The sequence below is a fragment of the Anabrus simplex genome, chromosome 11 (assembly GCF_040414725.1).
Source record: "Anabrus simplex isolate iqAnaSimp1 chromosome 11, ASM4041472v1, whole genome shotgun sequence".
NCBI classification, from domain to species: domain Eukaryota; kingdom Metazoa; phylum Arthropoda; class Insecta; order Orthoptera; family Tettigoniidae; genus Anabrus; species Anabrus simplex.
In genome coordinates, this window is record NC_090275.1 from 114,758,689 (window position 1) to 114,777,980 (window position 19,292).

General features: G+C 40.0%; 1 protein-coding gene across 1 annotated transcript in view; it reads right to left on the minus strand.

The window, feature by feature from the left end:
• The window catches only part of LOC136883172 (uncharacterized), a 132,218-nt gene that overhangs the window by 101,526 nt on the left and 11,400 nt on the right, over window positions 1-19,292 (minus strand). The window contains exon 2 of the mRNA XM_068229658.1: window positions 4,153-4,209. Within this exon, the coding sequence (XP_068085759.1) occupies window positions 4,153-4,170 (18 nt within the window). The 5' untranslated portion in view covers window positions 4,171-4,209. The remainder of the gene's footprint in view (window positions 1-4,152; window positions 4,210-19,292) is intronic.

Consider the following 19,292-nt stretch of genomic DNA (forward strand, 5'->3'; position numbering starts at 1 on the left):
CAGGGAAGGGCTAGGAGTGGGAAGGAAGCGGCCGTGGCCTTAATTAAGGTACAGCCCCAGCATTTGCCTGGTGTGAAAATGGGAAACCACGGAAAACCATTTTCAGGGCTGCCGACAGTGGGGTTCGAACCTACTGTCTCCCGAATACTGGATACTGGCCGCACTTAAACGACTGCAGCTATCGAGCTCGGTCGTACTTAATTCAAGAGCGGGTGCGTGCAAAGCGTATTTCTTATAACATGAAAACTACTGGCGATATTTCAATCAAACTTCATATTTAGCATCCACCTGCACAAAGGTAAGTTTGCAGGTGCATACCATGACAAATTCCCAGAATGGACAGGGGGATTATAGGTAACCGAAAGAGTGATTTTACTCTCCCACAATATATACAAGACCAACCTGACTGGAGAAATCGACCAAGCATGATGGGAATCCATTTCTAAAAGTGGTTTCCGATGTGCACATTTTAGATAGGAGGATTAATAAGGGAGATATCATTAACGAACGGTCCAGCGGACATTGCCCAAAAGGTGTACGTAGAGCAGATTTCTTACCTATCTATATAAATAAAATCGTAACGACCGTGTGTCTGTATATTGACTATTTTGGCGAAATGTTTATACAGTTATCCGTTTCGTGTGACCATCTGCATATTTATTCGCTTCAGTTTCCCGAAAGTCCTCTTTCTAACCCCCCTCTTCCCCAAGCACAATCTACCAGATGACGTAGAAAATTGAAAATTGACAGAATTATATGTCATAGCCTGTATTCAAGGGAAAGCTTCCAAGATTTTTAAATATTTCATATTTTACCACCGAAAAATATCGGAATATTGCAGCAATTTTAATGTCGGTGTAGACCTTCGTTTCGAGGTATTTCGCAGCTAAACGTTAAGTCGTATCACAGAACGGGTGGCACTATCTCACTTCAATTTGGAGTGATCTACAACTTTCGTCCTATGACGTTCCGGGATATCTCTTTTCCTTATATTTTTAGATTTGTCTCTATTTCACTATTATACCTACATTTTCTCTTTGTACACGTATAATTCCTAGTTCGAATCACTTATACGAAAGGTAGAATCATCTAACTCTACACGAACATTGGCCCACCCAGTATCCATACGTGACCTAAATTCTATGTTTGTAGCTGTCACATTAGTACCCAAAAGTTATGCACTGTGAGAAAACCTTAACCCTTTCAGTCATAAGGTCCTAGATATAGGACGATTGATTTTCGTTCACCATAATCATCTTTGAAAAGCTATAGACTCTTGCCCTACCAGTATACTGTTCCTTAAACAACAACCTCTATGGATTGTATATTATGCCCTCTGTAGGTAAGAAATGTATGCGGAAACAATGAATCGAATATGCCGTGACATCGAATATATCGATTATACAAAAACACCTTTCTGTGAAACGTGTTTATATACTTATAATAGCTATAGAAAAGGAGATAAAAATGTTTGGGCTCAAATAGACTTTGTATTTTCAAGACACACTGTTAGAAACTGTGAATCAGTATAATGGTCAGCTGCAGCTTTTTTTAATATCGTGCTAGATCTAGGAGAGCATGGCTGACAACAGGCATTATTACATATAACCTCAACAATGGAAATACCGGTTTACGCACGAAGTAATGTGTATATTGTAGTTGTTACCGTCTACAAGCATGGATCGTGAGCATTACTGGTCTGAGAACAAGGACAGCTCTTCCAGAAGAACATACATGCTATACTAACAATTCGTGTTGAGAGATTCTGCAAACCACCATTTGAATCTGATGGAGATATAAGGAAGCATCGAACTCGTGGATTGATTCAAGAAGTAGTCAGCAAACATGTTATAGTCCTTACAAAATGGTGTGACAGTTCTTGTGTCATAATTGGTTCCAATTTTGTTGGTGCAGGTAACAAGGAGAAAAGTTGGGAGAAAAAGAAAAGTCAGTATGCTGAAGTGCAAAGGCCACAAGCAGTGAAAATTTACAACCCCAGTATGGGTAGGTGGATAAATTCTAATTTTTGGTTGCCATCTGCAGCTCTTTGATCCGCTCAAGAAATTGGACCATGAGATTGTTTACTTATGCTTTGGACATATCTATAACTAATGCTTGGTTGGAGTATCGGAAAGAAGCCAGAAGTATTTGAGAAGCAGAAAATCAGATCATGGACCTGATTCATTTCCGACAGAATAAGAGTGTTACCAAGAAACAAGGATGTCTTTCAACAGAGCAGATCAGCCCTGATGTTCATCCTAAGAGGACTGTGTTACATCCCATCAGTGAGGTGCGTTTCGATGGCAGAAATCACTTACCTCAGTACAGTGATCAAATCAGTCAATCAAGATGTAAAAAAACTCTATGTAAAGGTAAAACATACATATTTTGTTCAAAATGTAAAGTTTATTTATGCTTATTAAGGCAAAAGAACTGTTTTGCGAATTTCCACACAAAATAGAACGTAAAAATGAAAACTGTAACACTTTACTTAGGTATTATGTAACTAGATTGTATACTAGAGTGTTTTATTTTCATTTCCATTTCTAATTTATAATTTTATTCTAATTATCAATGATGTATTTTTAAAAGAAGGCCCCAGTATAGTTTCAATTTATGCTAACAATATTTTACTAACACTCTGGCTGGTGATGATAGTCACAGTGTCCTATATATATAAGACGCTCTAGATCAAGGATTCTAGTTATTGTATGTAATTGTTTTTCGGTACAAATGTTAATAAACATAATTGTAACTCATTTTTAAAGTTGCAAATTTTTTGCTTAAAAAATGAAAAATGTTAATAAACATAATTGTAACTCATTTTTAAAGTTGCAAATTTTTTGCTTAAAAAATGAAAAATTATGACTGAAAGGGTTAAACAAATTTCACCCTATTCAACGTTTCTAACTCAATTTTACCCATAAATAGATAAGAAAGGAGAAAATATCTTAAAACCTGCCATTTAAACCGCTAAATGAGGCGTCTTATGGTAAAATCCGTTTGTCGATATGATGTAACGTTTAGCCGCAGTTGATGTTTAAATGAAGGTTTGCAATATTGTAAACACCCATATACTTCGTATGTCGATCTATATATATTCACTGAAGTCGATTTGTGGCGATGTATAAAGGGTGTGTTTGCCATTATAATTAATATTTTACATCGATAGTGAATCTCAGCAGGAGGGTGTCTGCTATTGTAATCATTACTCTCCACATCGACTTTGACTGGCAGTAGGAATGGGATCATTCTCCAACTCCTTTATAACTAGCATTAGTAAGGAGGGATTGCCATTGTAATTAATAATTCCCGTCTCGATTTGACTGGCAGAAGTCAAGGGAGCAGGCAATTTTCTTCAAAACTCCCCTAAACGATTTTGTATGGGAGGAGCCAAGTGTGCTCGCCATTATAAACAAATTTACCCATCTAAATTGTGACTGCCATTAGACATAGTGGCCTTGCTATTATAATGGAAACTCACCAACTCAGTGTGACTGTCATTAAGGAAAGGGGCCTCTCATTATAATGATAACAGCACAACTCAACTATGACTGGCAGTAGCCTGCTATTATAATAAACACTCCTCAAGTGTAATCTGTCTGGAAGTAGGAAAGGGCGCCATCCATTGTAACGAGAACTCCCAAAATCGATTGTGACCGCGCAGTAGGTAATGGGCTCCCCATTACAATGAAAACTTAGCTACTCGAGTGTGAATGTCAGTAGGCAAGTGAGCCTGTCGTTATCATCACAACTCCGCAACACACACTTTACATTGGAAACAACGTATGGGAACCTCTCCCTGCTGTTTCTAGATGACGCTAACCGACATGCAATTAAAAAAAAATTATTTATCACTGCATGTACAGTAATTTACTTCGATGTCCGTATACAATGTAGAGAACCGTAGCGACGCACGGGTAAATTTGCTACTATTTATAATATTTTCATTGACTTTCACCGCGCATAAGATAATATTCACACATAAAGAGACTCTACAAGGCACTCCGTGACTTTAAGATCACTGTTGCAATCATCTACCGAAAGTCTTGCTAGATAGGTAAAAGCTGACACCATAGCAGCTCCAGTTAACGGGTGTTGGCAATGTAGTATAAACCATGAATTTAGACGAAGACGAGTGTAGGAACTCACCTGACGACTGTTGCTCATGATGTCCAGAACTGATGGAGTCTCTCTGCTCCGGAGCAGCTGGAAGGAAGATTACTATTAGTGCGTTATCCCACATTCATTCTGTCAAGGAAAGAACATTTTTGGTAAGAGCTTCATTATGAAGGAATCTAATTGTCATAATTGATGCTAATTATTATAATATATACTATGTTCCCCTCTGAACTGAGATATCACACTCGGTACAGTATCCTTGCCCATGTCTAATGTCTTCTGCATGCTCTCGGTTAGTTAGGAATATTATTGAAATTATTCCTACGTATTTCTTTAAAACGCGCCCTGCATTACAATTTTAATTTGCTCCTTAAACCGTGAAAGTAGTAGGTCATACGTACAATCTAGAGAATGTCTGAGAGTAATGTGTATGGGAATACGGTACTGGTGTTATCAATGATAATACAATACCTTAAGAGCTGTCGATATCGAACGTTGTTAACACAGTAAATTTGGCGTTACGATAGTCAGCCTGTTTATGACAAACTCACTGTGCTTGAGTCGTCAGTCCATAGACTGGTTTGATGCAGTTCGCCATGCCACCCTATCCTCTGCTAACCTTTTCATTTTCACGTAACTACTGCATCATACATCTGCTCTAATCTGCTTGTCATATTCATACCTTGGTCTACCCTTACCGTTCTTACCATCTTCAGTTCCTTCAACAATAAAATGAACAAGTCCTGGGTGTCTTAAGATGTATCCTATCATTCTATCCCTTCTTCTCATCAAATTTAGCCAAATCGATCTCCTCTCACCAATTCGATTCAGTATCTCTTCATTAGTGATTCGATCTATCCATCTGACCTTCAGCATTGTTCTGTAACACCACATATCCAAAGCTTCTATTCTCTTTCTTTCTGAGCTAGTTGTCCTCCATGTTTCACTTCCATACAATGTTGTTTTCTTAAGAAAGCTCTTCCTTGCTTGTGCTAGTCTGTATTTTATAACCTCCTTATTTCTACCATCGTTAGTTATTTTACTTTCCAAGTAATACTATTCTTCTACTTCTTTTAAGACTTCATTTCCTAATCTAATACTTACTGCATCACCAACTCGCTACCTCCACGTAACTCAAGGCCACAATGATGTTGCTGACAACAGGCTTCTGAGGGACAACACGTAATGTAGCCTAAATTCGTGTCCTCGTGCCGAGAACTGCTCTTTCCCGTACCCACTTACCAGCCCTTCTGCCAATCTTTCATTCGTGCCAAAACCTGGAATCGTGCCAAGGCCCCGAGAACGGCGACTGCTATTACTAACCAGTAATATGTACCTTAAGACTTTTCTATTTATCTTTTATTGCCGAATAAACACAACTTCGGCTTAATTTCAAACATTCCGTTAAACACTGGTGAAATGGGACGTTTGAAAACCTGGAGTTATTTACTTGCTTATTGGAGCCGGTACCGAGAACCTCAGAATGGGTGTGCTTGGGCCGCCTGATCCACACAGATCTTTCTAAGAAGTGGTGGTACAACTAGACAACCATCATCTAACTAATCCGAGAGGAAAAAATGGAAGGGATCCGACGCTTCAAAAAATGAAGAGATCGGCCAAAGGAAGACAAGGTCCACGAAGATCGTGGAAATGAAAGACTTAATACCGTTGTGGTCGAAAAGAACTATAGTTGACCAAGTGAGGTGGCATATGATAGATGAAAGTGACGAGCCTGGCACAAGTAAGTGGAAGCAATGAGAAGAAACTGCCAACCCACTCTCAAAAGTTCACTGGGGCCCCTGTTAGTAGCCCCTAATGATATACAGGGGATACCGTAAACCGTTGCCATCCAAGAAATATAAATATACCAGGCCAAGTCGGTGAGCTCGCGGTACGTTCGGTCAAAAATGGGCGTTAAAACAAAATCTAACTTCCTAAGAATTAAATACCAATGGCATATGATTGGGAAACAGTATCATTTAATGTGAACAAGAAGCAAATTCGGGGGTAAAAAGTTATTTAACTAAGAACTTGATAAAGTTATCCATACTAAACGAAAATCAAATGATACAAATAATGTAAACATGACTCAAACTGTCAATCAAATTACACTTGTATGCCAAGCACATCGGAAAATAATTACAAGTTGATACAAATAACGTTAGTTGAATCAAAATCCGAACAAATGAATAAAAAGTGAAGCATGATTAAATCTTGGCAGGATCTACATCTTTCATTACTACAACGCTGCTAAGTGAATGTGCCGGCATTCCCGAAGGGGTTTCAATTACGATAGTCCAATAAGCTATTCCTCGACAAAAAGAAAATCACGCTAGTTTCAATCCATTATATACACATATTTACATATTCAAAGTAATTAATAACAACACAGTAAATACAGGGGTCCTAATCTGACGGACTACACAGCTTCTACTGACAGACCGTTCTGTCGCAAGTGGATCAGCATTAAACTGCCTTCCCTTAAAAAATTAAGTTCGGGCTAAATTAAAATGCAAATTATTTACACAACGTTGATACAACGCATGGACAACGAACAAGACAATAAACACAAAACACATGACAAATTAAAATGAACAAACAATAAATCCTGAAAACAAAGGAAAAATCACTGCATAACTGAAATAAAAACATACAGGAGGAATACATTTCTTCATAATTGAGGTCACGGTATGCACGACCCAGTCCAGGCCTAGGGCTTCGTAAATATCGCCTTCCTGCCACAGCGGTGGATCTCACTCTCACTTTTAATGTTAGTCAGCTGTAAACGTCACAAGAATTCTACCTAGCACAGAGATAACAGGGCGAACGAGCAGGCCATTCATAGGAGGGGCACAGGGTTGTGTTTTCATTCTCGGCTTTACAAAGACTACCGTCTTCTCACATTATAAGGGAAGGTTTGTTTCTGCTAATAACTGCTGCCTTGCTAAGCAAAACTAATTACTTCTCCCATTCACGAAAATATTCTGTCTCAACAGAAACACAACGCCTTCATATCTCAACTTATTAATCGCAAAATTCTTTATCAAATAAGACGTCTCTCAGGTCTTCTATTCTCGCGGAATGGGAGTTCGAATCTCAACTATATCACTGAATTTCCAGGCGTATTCAAGCCCGTTACCTTCTAAGCAGCCATAACTCAAAATTTTCCTTCACAGAAATTTTCACAGGCCTCTTATCTATGTTTTAACACCCTCATTATAGACTAGGTGATATCTGCCTCTCTTTTCAATCGTATAATTTTTCTACCCGGATCGCCTGTCTTCTCTGCTCACTAAAAGATCCTCACTTCTCAAAGTCGCCATCACGCGTCTTTGGCGGCCAAAATATACCTGAAAACACGTTCTTACATAGAAATAAAGAAACCTACACTGCTTTGAATGTTCTTATCCCTCACAACATTAAGGGCGCTTAGCCTAGGTAATAAAGAAGCTACCTTCCTGTTTTACATTTAACACATACATATCGGAATACCATGAAATAAAAACAAGTAACACACACTCCTATCTACACCTACTCACAACCCTTTTCCCAATACAAAACGGACACACAAAATTAAGTAAATGCGCTAGCATGCATTTGCCCTGGATCACCAATTACGTAACCTAAAATAAAAAATAGCTCAGCTCTAGCGTGCTGACATTTAATATTAACTTAAAATCTACATTGGATGAAACTAAGCTGACTCCTTCTGTCTAAGAAGATGCTTATAATATTGACATTTTCACTTAGCTTTGTCGATCTCTGCTTTCGCACCCTCTATATGACTGCAGCGTCAGTAGATCTACTCAGCCTTCATACCACATTGGATGTTGTTACAATACAGATAAGTAACACAGGAAGATACAATATAGTCCTTGTAGGAAACACTCCTAGAATAAATGAATATACCGTATAATAATTCTACACTTGCTCTATTGTATACGCGCTCACTGCCTATACAAATGTTACTCAATACAAATAATCAGATCAATACAATATTAACTTCATTCAGAGTTAATGATTAACGGAATAGAACTCGTATCAGTTCGTATACAAGAACAATGATCGAAACGAGCGCACACGTATCAACCGCGATCACGATACGCGACCCGATAAATGTTGGCGTATAACAAAGTTAATTCAGTTCACGAGAATTATATCGGTATGCGAGGCTACCATCTTTACCGTCTCTCGAATTTTCTACATACGCGGGGCCTACCACACTTGGCGTAATGGCGTTTCATCACGCGGCAAATGTAACTGCCACAATAACGGACTTTTCACTCCCGTATTTATAAGACTAAATTCACACCAGGATGGTGCATTTAAACACAGTTTTCAATATAGCGTCCGGCTCCATGGCTAAATGGTTAGAGTGCTGGCCTTTGGCCATAGGGGTCCAAGGTTCTATTCCCGGTAAGGTAGGAAATTTTAACCATCATTGGTTAATTTCGCTGGCACGAGGGTTGGGTGCGTGTGTCGTCTCCATCGTCATTTTATCTTCATCACGACGCGCAGGTCACTTACGGAAGTCAAATAAAAAGACCTGCACCTGGCAAGCCGAACATGTCCCCGGACACTCCCGCACTAAAAGCCACACGCCATTTCATTTCAATATAGCTTCACTCTTCATTGCATACATTTCATAGTTATATTTATAATAGCGTCACTGTGGAAATGGATAACAGACAAAGAACACGGCAATCAAGATTGGCGTGGAGACTGAGAAATGAATAACGAATTACCACGCTTCCCGTGCTGTTCATGGTTTTATAGATTCACAGGATTCAAAAGAGGGGTTCCCCAGTAGACTATGACTTGAGGTTCAACAGCGCACGACCGTAGCCGAAATATGAACAGATATGTGTCACTAAATTTAACTGCAACTCAGTATTCATATAAAAACCGTGGAGTATCGGTTAAATAACAGACTTTACCCGTATTAAAATAGTAGGTCAGAACTGGGATGGATGAGAAACTGTCTTGGGGTCACCATAACCGTAGACCACGCCTTCTCAGCTCGCGATTGGCTTACTTCAAACTCGCCGCACGCCAGACGATACTGCGATATTCCCTGCGGACTCGTTCAAACTTTCAAATACCTCACGGTTTCATGGCTCGCTACAGACTGTCCTCTATATCCGCGTGGTCCAGAGTGAAACCGTTGGCTCACCGCCGCCTACACAAAGCCTTCAAATATAACGATCCCACTGTGTTGCTCAATATTCAAATAAAAAATATGCATGGGGCATTTATGATATGTCTCATCCGTGTCTGTTATTCTACCGCCCTCACCCACAGGGGTCACATTAAGAGATCGGCGCACGACTGTTGTATGGAGTATATTCCAAGATATTTCGTTTCCTCCTAAACTACTTATCAGATTTTGTAAATAATCATACCTATGAAATTATCATGCGCACTGCCCGAATGCTTGCTGTAGAAAACCTATGTATGTATGTGTCATGTACGCATGTATACGTATGTATGTTTGTATTACGTCGGCGGATATTGAGACTCTAGAAAAGTACTACAGATTCGACAATGAGTCCGTTGGTAACACCACTGAGAGTTAAAACAACTCCTCAATATTTTTTACGGTGGTGAACATCGTAGCTGACTAACCCTACGTACATGTACGTAATTAATGGTATGTCTGAATGTACGTACATACTGTATGTATGTAAGTACGTACGTATATATGTACATAAGTATTATGTCTATGTATGTACTGTTACCGAGGTAACGTTTCTAACCCTCCCTATTTAATTTTTGGTCTGGCAAATGCCGTGGAAATCTGTGTCACATCGTGTTAATATTAAACTCGTTTTCTCCTACTGTTTTCTAAGTGACTGGAGATCATATTCCAAATTTATTGTATCTACCTAGCTTAAAACTCTCATTGCTATTGTAATGTGGCAACTGCATGTTGTGTTTCCGTTATTCAGTGCGAACCAGCGCTGAATATGTATCTGTCTTCTGCGCAGGCTAGCGCAAATTCTTAGCCTTGTCTATATCTCAGTGCTAGCGAGAATTATTCTGTAGCTGACCTCTCGGTCTGGTTGAGGAAGCGCTTGTTTGCTACGACGGCGAGAAGAACTCTGGGCTAGCTCTCAGGATGGCCATGGTTACGGCTAGTAATCAGTGTGTGAGGATGTTGTTCATCGTCAAGAACTCTTTTCGAATTTTACATTTCATATTCTATATTTTTCTCCTCTGGTGGATTAAGTACGCCTCCCGGAAGTTAAAATTTTTGAGTATGTAACAATACGTGTCTCCATGTGGAAGCGTTGAGTAAACTGTAAGTTACTATTTATGGCATCCAAGTTTTCATCACCAATCGCTCCGTGACTTAGTGAAATGCCGTCTCTCCGATTTTTCTGGTCTTAAGGGAAACCGTTTTAAATGTAAATAAAAACAACATTTCGGTCTCTCTGTATATTTTTTAATAAAAATGGGTTTCTCATTTATGTGTATTTAAAAACGCTTACTGCCATGTTTTGGTTATTGTTATTATTGCATGTTTAAAGGTAAAGTTTTCTGGAGTAACGTTGTGGTACTATCATGACCTTAAAGAAAGCTGGCAATTTGATTATGTGATGCCTGAATGGGTTCCCACAAGTGTTTGTTACTAGTATTCGATCCCTTATTGATACTATTTATTTTTGGGTTATCATTTCTCTTAATTTTATCTTATTTTCTGAAGCTACGTTATTCTTGATTCTCTTTTGTTCATTCTTGAATTCGATTATTGTGGGATTGTTGGGATTGGTGCCTTTTGTAATTTTGCCTGCACCGGTAACCATGATAATGTTTACTGATTTGATGGATTGTTGATTACTAAGTGATCTGATGTAGTGAAAATATAATCTCTGGCTTGAATTCAGTATCCTGTGCTATGATTCACGTGTACTATGATTCTTTTCTGATGTTTAAAACCGTTTCCCTTCATGTCTGTTTATTTTTTGCCCTCCTTCGTATGTTTGTTCCTTTAGCCTATTTCTGGCTCTTTATTGAAACTTCTTGTTTTTTGACGCTTGTGGAAGCTCACGGCATGAAACTTGACCCTACCCAAGTGCACTTAATATACTTTATTATCTCCCTTTTATTTAACGTTGGTCGGCAGTCCATAAACTATTTAAATTAGATCTCAATTAATTCCAAGTAGGTTTTTAATTAATTTTACTTAACCCTGATTATGTTGCCATTCATTGAGCCTAATACTAAGGCATTATTTCCTTCTCAGTTGTTAAACCAATTTTTTAGTAAATTCCAAAATTGAACTTAACTTTTGAAACCTAGTATCTGGTTTGCTTTCTCTCAACTAGTGCTAAACTGGTTAAGTTATAGGACTCTTCAAACTAACCCCTTCACTTGCTATTTACAAACATTGCAATGTGACTATTTAGATTGCCTGTATCGACTTACTCGTAAGACCTTCTGACCTCACAATACTCCGTTTTCACTTCATTCCTTTCCACTCAATACATGGCTGCTTGGTTAGCATAGGCCAATGGATTGTAACTACCCTATGCTAAGTACTACATATATTACGTAATGCTACTTAAAGCAGGTTTGTGTCTCTGGACATGAAACCCTATACTTTCTGCAAATATTCTGCTTTCCAGTGGGCTATCAAAAATATCACTTACTTTTTACTGCGGAAAACGTAAGCCTTTGGTGGGCATTCTGTTCTGTAATGATGCAATATTTAGACAGCTTTTCTTTCACAACAGTATATGATAAAGTGCTTATTTCGTACAAACTGAGAAAATTAATAATTTTCGCACATGCGTTTGTTTTTCGGACATGGTAAAATTCATCCAATACTCCAGAAAGGAGACTGCAGAAGATCCCGAGAAGCTGCTGAATGGTATGTGCGAAGTCTTGAGTAAGGAGTCCAAAATGAAAACAAATAAGTCCAAAACAAAAGTAATGGAGTGCAGTCGAACGAAGGCAGGTGATGCAGGAAATATTAAATTAGGAAATGAAGTCTTAAAGGAAGTAGATGAATATTTTTACTTGGGTAGTAAAATAACTAACGATGGCAGAAGTAAGGAGGACATAAAATGCAGATTAGCACAAGCAAGAAAGAGCTTTCTTAAGAAAAGAAATTTGCTCACTTCAAACATTGATATAGAAATTAGAAAGATGAAGTGTGGAGCGTGGCATTGTATGGAAGTGAAACATGGACGATAACTAGCTCAGAAAGAAAGAGAATAGAAACTTTTGAAATGTGGTGTTACAGAAGAATGCTGAAGGTGAGATGGATAAATCGAATCACAGATGAAGAGATACTGAACCGAATTGGCGAGAGGAGATCGATTTGGGTAAATTTGACGAGAAGAAAAGATAGAATGATGGGACATATCTTAAGATACCCAGGACTTGTTCAGCTTGTTTTTGAAGGAAGAGCAGATGATAGGAACGGTTGGGGTAGTTCAAGGTATGAATATGACAAGCAGATTAGAGCAGGTGTAGAATGCAGTAGTTACGTCAAAATGAAAACGTTAGCACATTATAGGGTGGCATGAAAGCTGCATCAAACCAGTCTATGGACTGATGACTCAAACAACAGACAACTCTAAAAAGTATTGTAGTGCCAGAATTGGTGATGATTCCCTTCTTTACCAAACCCTTGGATTTTTAGAGAATTAAGTGACTTAGTAAAATTGAATTTCATATTGCATCAAGAAGATAAAATCAACACATCTCCACTTTGAATACCATAACCCGAAAATCAAATCACTAAATGACTGTACTTGGCGGATTGTAGTCATGTAACGAGAAATAGCTTTGCCAACAGATATCGGCGAAGGTATACGATTAAAAATGAATGGCATCTATACGCAAACTTGCAAACGTAGTTCACATATGACTTAATACTATCTAGAGAGAGATAATCGAAAACAAGGCCTGTCCGTGTTGAACCCGTGATTTTCGGGGTCGCTGAAATGAATAGTGACACTCCGGATTCCGTTTTAGTCTCCATCGGCACTGGGAGTGAAAAGGTGTGAAAAAGAAACTGGTGGAGATTACTATGTGTGTAACACTTACTGTCTAGAGAATTATACTGTGGTTGGAAGTTAGGGTGGGGGTGTCACATGAGAAAATAACGGGAAACATCCCACATTAGTGTCGAATCCATACTTTTTGGTGTCACTGAAATGAGCTGTGATGCCCTGGATGCCATTCAACTCCAAGTTCATCCGCCATCGACGTGGGAGGTGGAAGGTTAGAAAACTGAAGTATACATAATGATTGAGAATAGTGTTGAAACCACACTTGTCGGGTTCGCTAGGCTACTTGTTGACTGTCAAATAAACCATTGAATCGTGTACATCATATCTATCAATTATCACTTATTTTTTTTACCTGACAGAAAGGATCGTCTACTTCCCAGACAGTCTGGGCAAAATAATCTAAAATAATCTAAATAATCTAAATAATCAAAAACTTAAAATTGAACACACAACACAAATTATAAATCTACAAAATAGTTAATAAAAGTCCAGTCAAGCTCAGATGACAGGTATAAAGTAAACCCGCACGGAGCAGCGCCGGTCCTCAATGCAGTACGCTGTTGGAAATTTTTCGTATTAATTCGATAATAATAAAATACTTCCTGGCCTTTTCATCATCACCTGTGTCCGTCATTGTGTATTGATAAAGCCCAGTTTTACGGATGGATGTCCTTCCTGACGCACACCCTATGTGGAGGGAGTTATTCACTGTTACGTGTTTCTCTGCTGGTTTGTACTTCGGAGTGTTAACACAAACCCGCAGTCCCCGAGCGAGGATTGTTAATTAATACTATAGTATATTAGAAACAACCAGTGTTATGTTTTCGTAAAAGTAATGGAACACATAGAGAAAAACAGTAGAGCGAATCCACCACTGGAAAGGACTGCACTTTTAAAAACCTGTTCCAAACTCAGACCCGCATCCCCCAACAACTCAAGAAATAACAGAAATAATCCAATCGCTTAATAATATCAAAGCTCCTGGACAGGATGGCATAACTGTGGAGATATTGAAAACAAGAGGAGATGAGCTCATAAGATGAATATCGTCTCTCCTAAGAGAAACATGGCAAACTGAAATGATACCGACGGATTGGAAGATTGCACTAATCCATCCGTTATATAAACATGCCGGCAGAGCAGCCCTAACAACTACAGAGGCGTATCGCTTTTGGTAGTTATCTACAAGATTCTATCTAAAGCTCTCTCAAACCGAGTTGAATAACAAACAGGTAATTTGACTGGTGGGCACCGAAACCGTACAGTGTCCTGTGCAGCTCATTGAAATCATAGGTGCCTTTCTACCCTATTAAAATCATTTCTAAAAGTCGCGTTTTTGGTAGGATGATGGGCGATGGGGATCGAGCAGCGTCTGGCCAGAACGGAACTCGCGAAAAATCGGCTGGAAAACAAAGCAAAGTTTGGGCCAGAGCCAAGCCCTCGTGAAAAAGCCCTCTCAACTCGCAGACAGAGTTGGAGATATGACGCGGTAGTCAAACACGCCCCGAGGTGTGGCCTAGTTTCCCAGGGTTCCAAACTAACAGAAGGAACTTCCGGTTTTTATGCACGTTCCACGGATACCAACGTCGAATTTTGGCGCGTAAAAATTATAGGATATTTTGATCCAGACATGGGAAAATTATGGGAGGCACACCTATGAATAGAGCTGAATTTTCTGCGTATTCCAGACTGAAAATATGGAATACTTTATTCAAGGGACGAAAAGAGGTCTCCAGATGTCCAGCGGTAACAGATTGCAAACACATGTTAATGTAAAGGGTCCCCCAAGCTAAGAATCGCGCTCAAAGATGATTCCACCCATCACGGGAAGATAATAGATTAATTAAAAGGCGGGAATGAAATTACGAAAGAACTGCCGATCGCTGGTCGAGCGAACCTGGTTCAATGGTAGAGGAAAGAGAGGGTTCCAATACGCATCATTTAAATGTCTGGAATTCCTGGGATGAAAGGAGCTGTTGTCCTTAATGTACCGTGAAACGTTTAACCCCCATAGTCTTCCGGTGTGAAGATCATAAAGGCTGGGCTGGCCCTCGCTGGAACCAGTTCCTAGCGAGTCGTCGCGAGAGGACAGTGTGTTACATTGTGTTCCAGTTTTTACAGTCCGAAACCTATTGACCGCTTACTAAGACACTGTTATTGTGTCCGTCGCGGCCGTGAATTAGTAAAGCCTTTGTGAAGTATAGACGGGAAGCCAAACCAGCCTAGGCGAATGTCTCTGTGCCGCATGTCAATTAACTGAGCTGCGAGCATAATTTATAAACGAGTAGCGGGATCCGGCTTTGGACAATGCCGGCCTAAATGAGTACGTGATATCGATAAATTGGTATCATCCAAATCGCTACTCTGAGTCAGGGTTCTCAAGTATCGTGAGCCACCCAATTCATGCTGTGAACACACCCGTTGTGATTAGAATGACCTGTCCGCTCACGGTGTAAATTCAGTGTGTGCGTCGTGGTAAACAGAGGTCCTTGTAACGAGCTGTGGAGTGTTACCCCTTTGGATTACTCTAAGATGTCAGCAGTGAACGAGCTAACCAGGATGACGGACTTGTGTGGACGAGGATCGAAGGACAGCACGCTCGACTCCAGCGCCGAGGCCATGCAGCGGTAAGCTCCGCCATGGGTCTCCCGTGGAAGGAAAAATCACGGCCACCAAACAGATGAGTTGATATCACAATATAATTTCATTAGCACGTTATAGTATAACCGGGTCGGAGGATGAGCTTTTCGTTTGTAATACCAAAATGCTGTAAAATAATGCATGTCCTAATATGTAAATTTTATTGTTCTTTATCATGTTAACGTAAAATTCTAGGGAGCTAACTCCCCGGACGACCCATTTTTTCCTTAGTGATTAGTTTATCGTGAGGGGTTATTCTTAATAATATGTAGTATACCTAGCAAGTATGGGAAACAAGGATAGGAGAATATTTGAGTTCCCCTAGGGGTGGTTGGAACAATAGTGTGGATGAGCAGGGAAAACATGTCCAAAGGCTGTTAGTTAATGTCCAAGATGGCTATCGTATATGCTGGGGAAACTCATGGGTCAGTCAGACGATGCACGCGTATCTTATACATATAATCATTGCATGTGCAGCAAGACAGAAGAGATCCTGACCGAGAGAGGTACATAAATGTGTTATTTAGGTATAATTGTGAGGGGCAGTTTGCGAGTTTCCCGTGATTTTTTATTATTTAACCAGAATTGTCGGGAGTTTTTGTCTGAAACCGGTATGAGACCCTGGGAAGCCAGAGTCTTTAATGTATGGTCAAAATATAAATATGCATAACTTTGGGCGATGAGCGAAGAGGATGAGAAGCGAGGAACTGAGGAATCATGAGAGTCCTATGCCCAAGGAAAGCAGATACGTGATATGAGACGTAAGAAGAGGACCGAACTCCCCGATAATGTTACGATGAGATAATTCGGAAGTGATGTTGCACACATTCGGCGCTCAACGATAAGAATGAGAAGGTAGAGAGTAAATGAGTATTTCTTTGGAATTCTGCGGTAAGATGAGTAAACAAATGAAGTGGGCCATAGATATGTGTCTCCGATAAAGGAGGGCTGGCCGTTGTAATTGAGAGAAGAATCCGGCGTGGCCAATGAATGAGTGATGGTAGTACGAAGTCGAATGACCTTCCCTTTTTTGTGCATGTTTGCTCCTCTCCCTTCGCGACAGAGCGGCCCTGCTGTGCTATTGTAGTAAGACTCGGGCTCTCGGCCTCCACACCGTGCTTGCTTGGTTCAGCTAAGAACACTTATGCAATGATAATATCACGGTGATTTAGAAGGTAATTAATAAATGATTATGGATCTCCCCCAATATCCGGTAGTATGAGACCGTATCTAGTTTAGGGATTTCAGGAATGTACCTCTCAGTCGGGAGTCGTCCAGTTCGAGCCCAGGTCAGAATGGGCCACCTTGGGCAAGCTTCCATTAAGCTTGCGCCGAGTGCAGAAGATAGTGATAACCATTTTTTTCTTACAGGAATGGCCCCATTTATGCATGATGTGTACATATGAGTGTGTTTAGTTAGTGTGCATTATTTTGAGTTCAAACAGAACCGATGTTCGACGTTGTTTTGTCTTGGTGGCAGATAAGGGAAGTCCGGGGTTTAGCTCAGTAGTATGTGTGTTTTTGTCTGTGTATAATGTAAATATCCTTTAATATGGCAATCATGCAGTGTAGGGACCGATTAATTACGTGCTAAGAATAGTTTGTACTATGTAGAGGGACAACAGCTCAGACAACTAGGTGTGATTGACAGAATAATATATTTAACGACAACGGTATGAACAAGTGAGGGAAAGATAGACGATATTGGTCGCAAACCCTCAGTGATACCTTTGTGCAGACGACGCCCTCAGGCGAGTCAAATTTAAAGTGTTAATTATTTTCTTTTCCTCCCGTACGCCGAGAATTCATTGTATAGGATTTTATTTTTTATTATGTCATATTTTGAATAAATTAGTATTCGTAACCCCCATTATATGATTCTTGTATCCAGTAGACAGTTGAACCTAGAGATCCTACTTTCATATTTAGATAAGGCTCCATCTTAAGTAAGTGTTTTTATTCTTGTGAACGTGCCACCCCGCAAGTGCTCGAGCTGCCGAGGCCAGCACAGAAAGTAGGAAGGGGAGCGGTTCGAAACTCGTTAGGCAATTCGAGCCGCTCTTCACTCTAGTCTCATCCGTTGGTGTTTACCCTTTACGTGGAGGCATTCTTATGCGTGGGTCATCCATTCGAGACCCGGAAGGGTGTAGTACCAAGCAGGATTCAGAAAAGGTAGATCGTGTGCTGAGCGGATTAGGAGCCTTAAAGCGATATGAAAGGTACGCGGAAGTACCAACACATTTGTCTCCTTTGTGGACTTCAAGAAAGCATAAGACTCTTTTGACAGACAAACCGTTTTTGACACCTTAGCAGAGTTCAGCGGGGATAGGAAGACAAGGGACTCTCACAGACAAAACACCCAAAGTACATTTTCTTGGTGAGTTATCTGAGCCTTTTGAAGTTTGCACTTGAGTTCGTCAAGGAAATGACATCTCCTTGATTCTGTTTAACTTAGTTTTATGTAAAGTATAATCAGAGAATCGGAAAAATTCATCGAAGGTAGAGCATAAGGACAGAGAAACAAGGTGAAGATTCTGGCTTTTGTTGATGATCCACCCATCATTGCTAAGACTAGTGAAGAAACCAGGCATGTCGTAGAGCAGTTGCATGAGATACCATCACTATTTGTTTGGAAAATTTACATCAGAATATCAGGAGATCGCCATTACATATGTGCGTTCCTTCAAATACCTCACAGAAGTCATACTACCTTCTGAACTGGGCAGTAAGGCCAATTTAGAGAGAGTCACCAAACTCCAGAAAGCGTACAGAGTAAGATGGGGTCATGTAAAAGAGTGGTACCATGTAGGCCTAACGCGAAACTTCGTCATTACAAGGCAGTTGTTTTGTCGGAAGCATTCGATGCCTCAGACACTACATCTGTAGAAGACCACTCTAAGACCCATGAAATTGGAAATCAAGAAACGAAAAAGACCTATACTCAGCAGTTTACTGATGCCGGACGTAGGAGACGCATCACTAGAATGGACAATCTATTAAAAGAAGGTCAAGATCAGCTGGTGTAAGGAAATTAATCAGCATTTACAAGAAATAAACACTACAGGCGAAACCATAAAAAACTGTAAACCCTTTGGAATTCTGATTGCAAATCACAGTTTGAAGTAAAAAGCTAAAACGGGTACTCAATGGACAGAAGAACGAAAAAATAGGACAGGGAATTCATGAAGAGATTTTGGGAGGAGAAGGTGAAGCCGTCAGACCAAGTTTAAACGTGCTCCATAAATTGGGCATAACGAAGGAAGAAGAAGATTCACAACCACGACAATCCTACTTGTGTTCAATCTCATATTAGTAGATGAAGTTTCTGGTGATGGTGCCATACGTAGCGGCGATCCAGACACGTCTTATGGCTACGAGGGAATCGGGCAGAACCTAGGACTGCACAGCATTCCTTCGAGATGGAACCACATAAACCCAGCTGTAGTGAGTGTGCAAGCTAAGAGCTACACGCCTTGAAACGCGTAGCAAACTCGCTCGGTGGTAGGA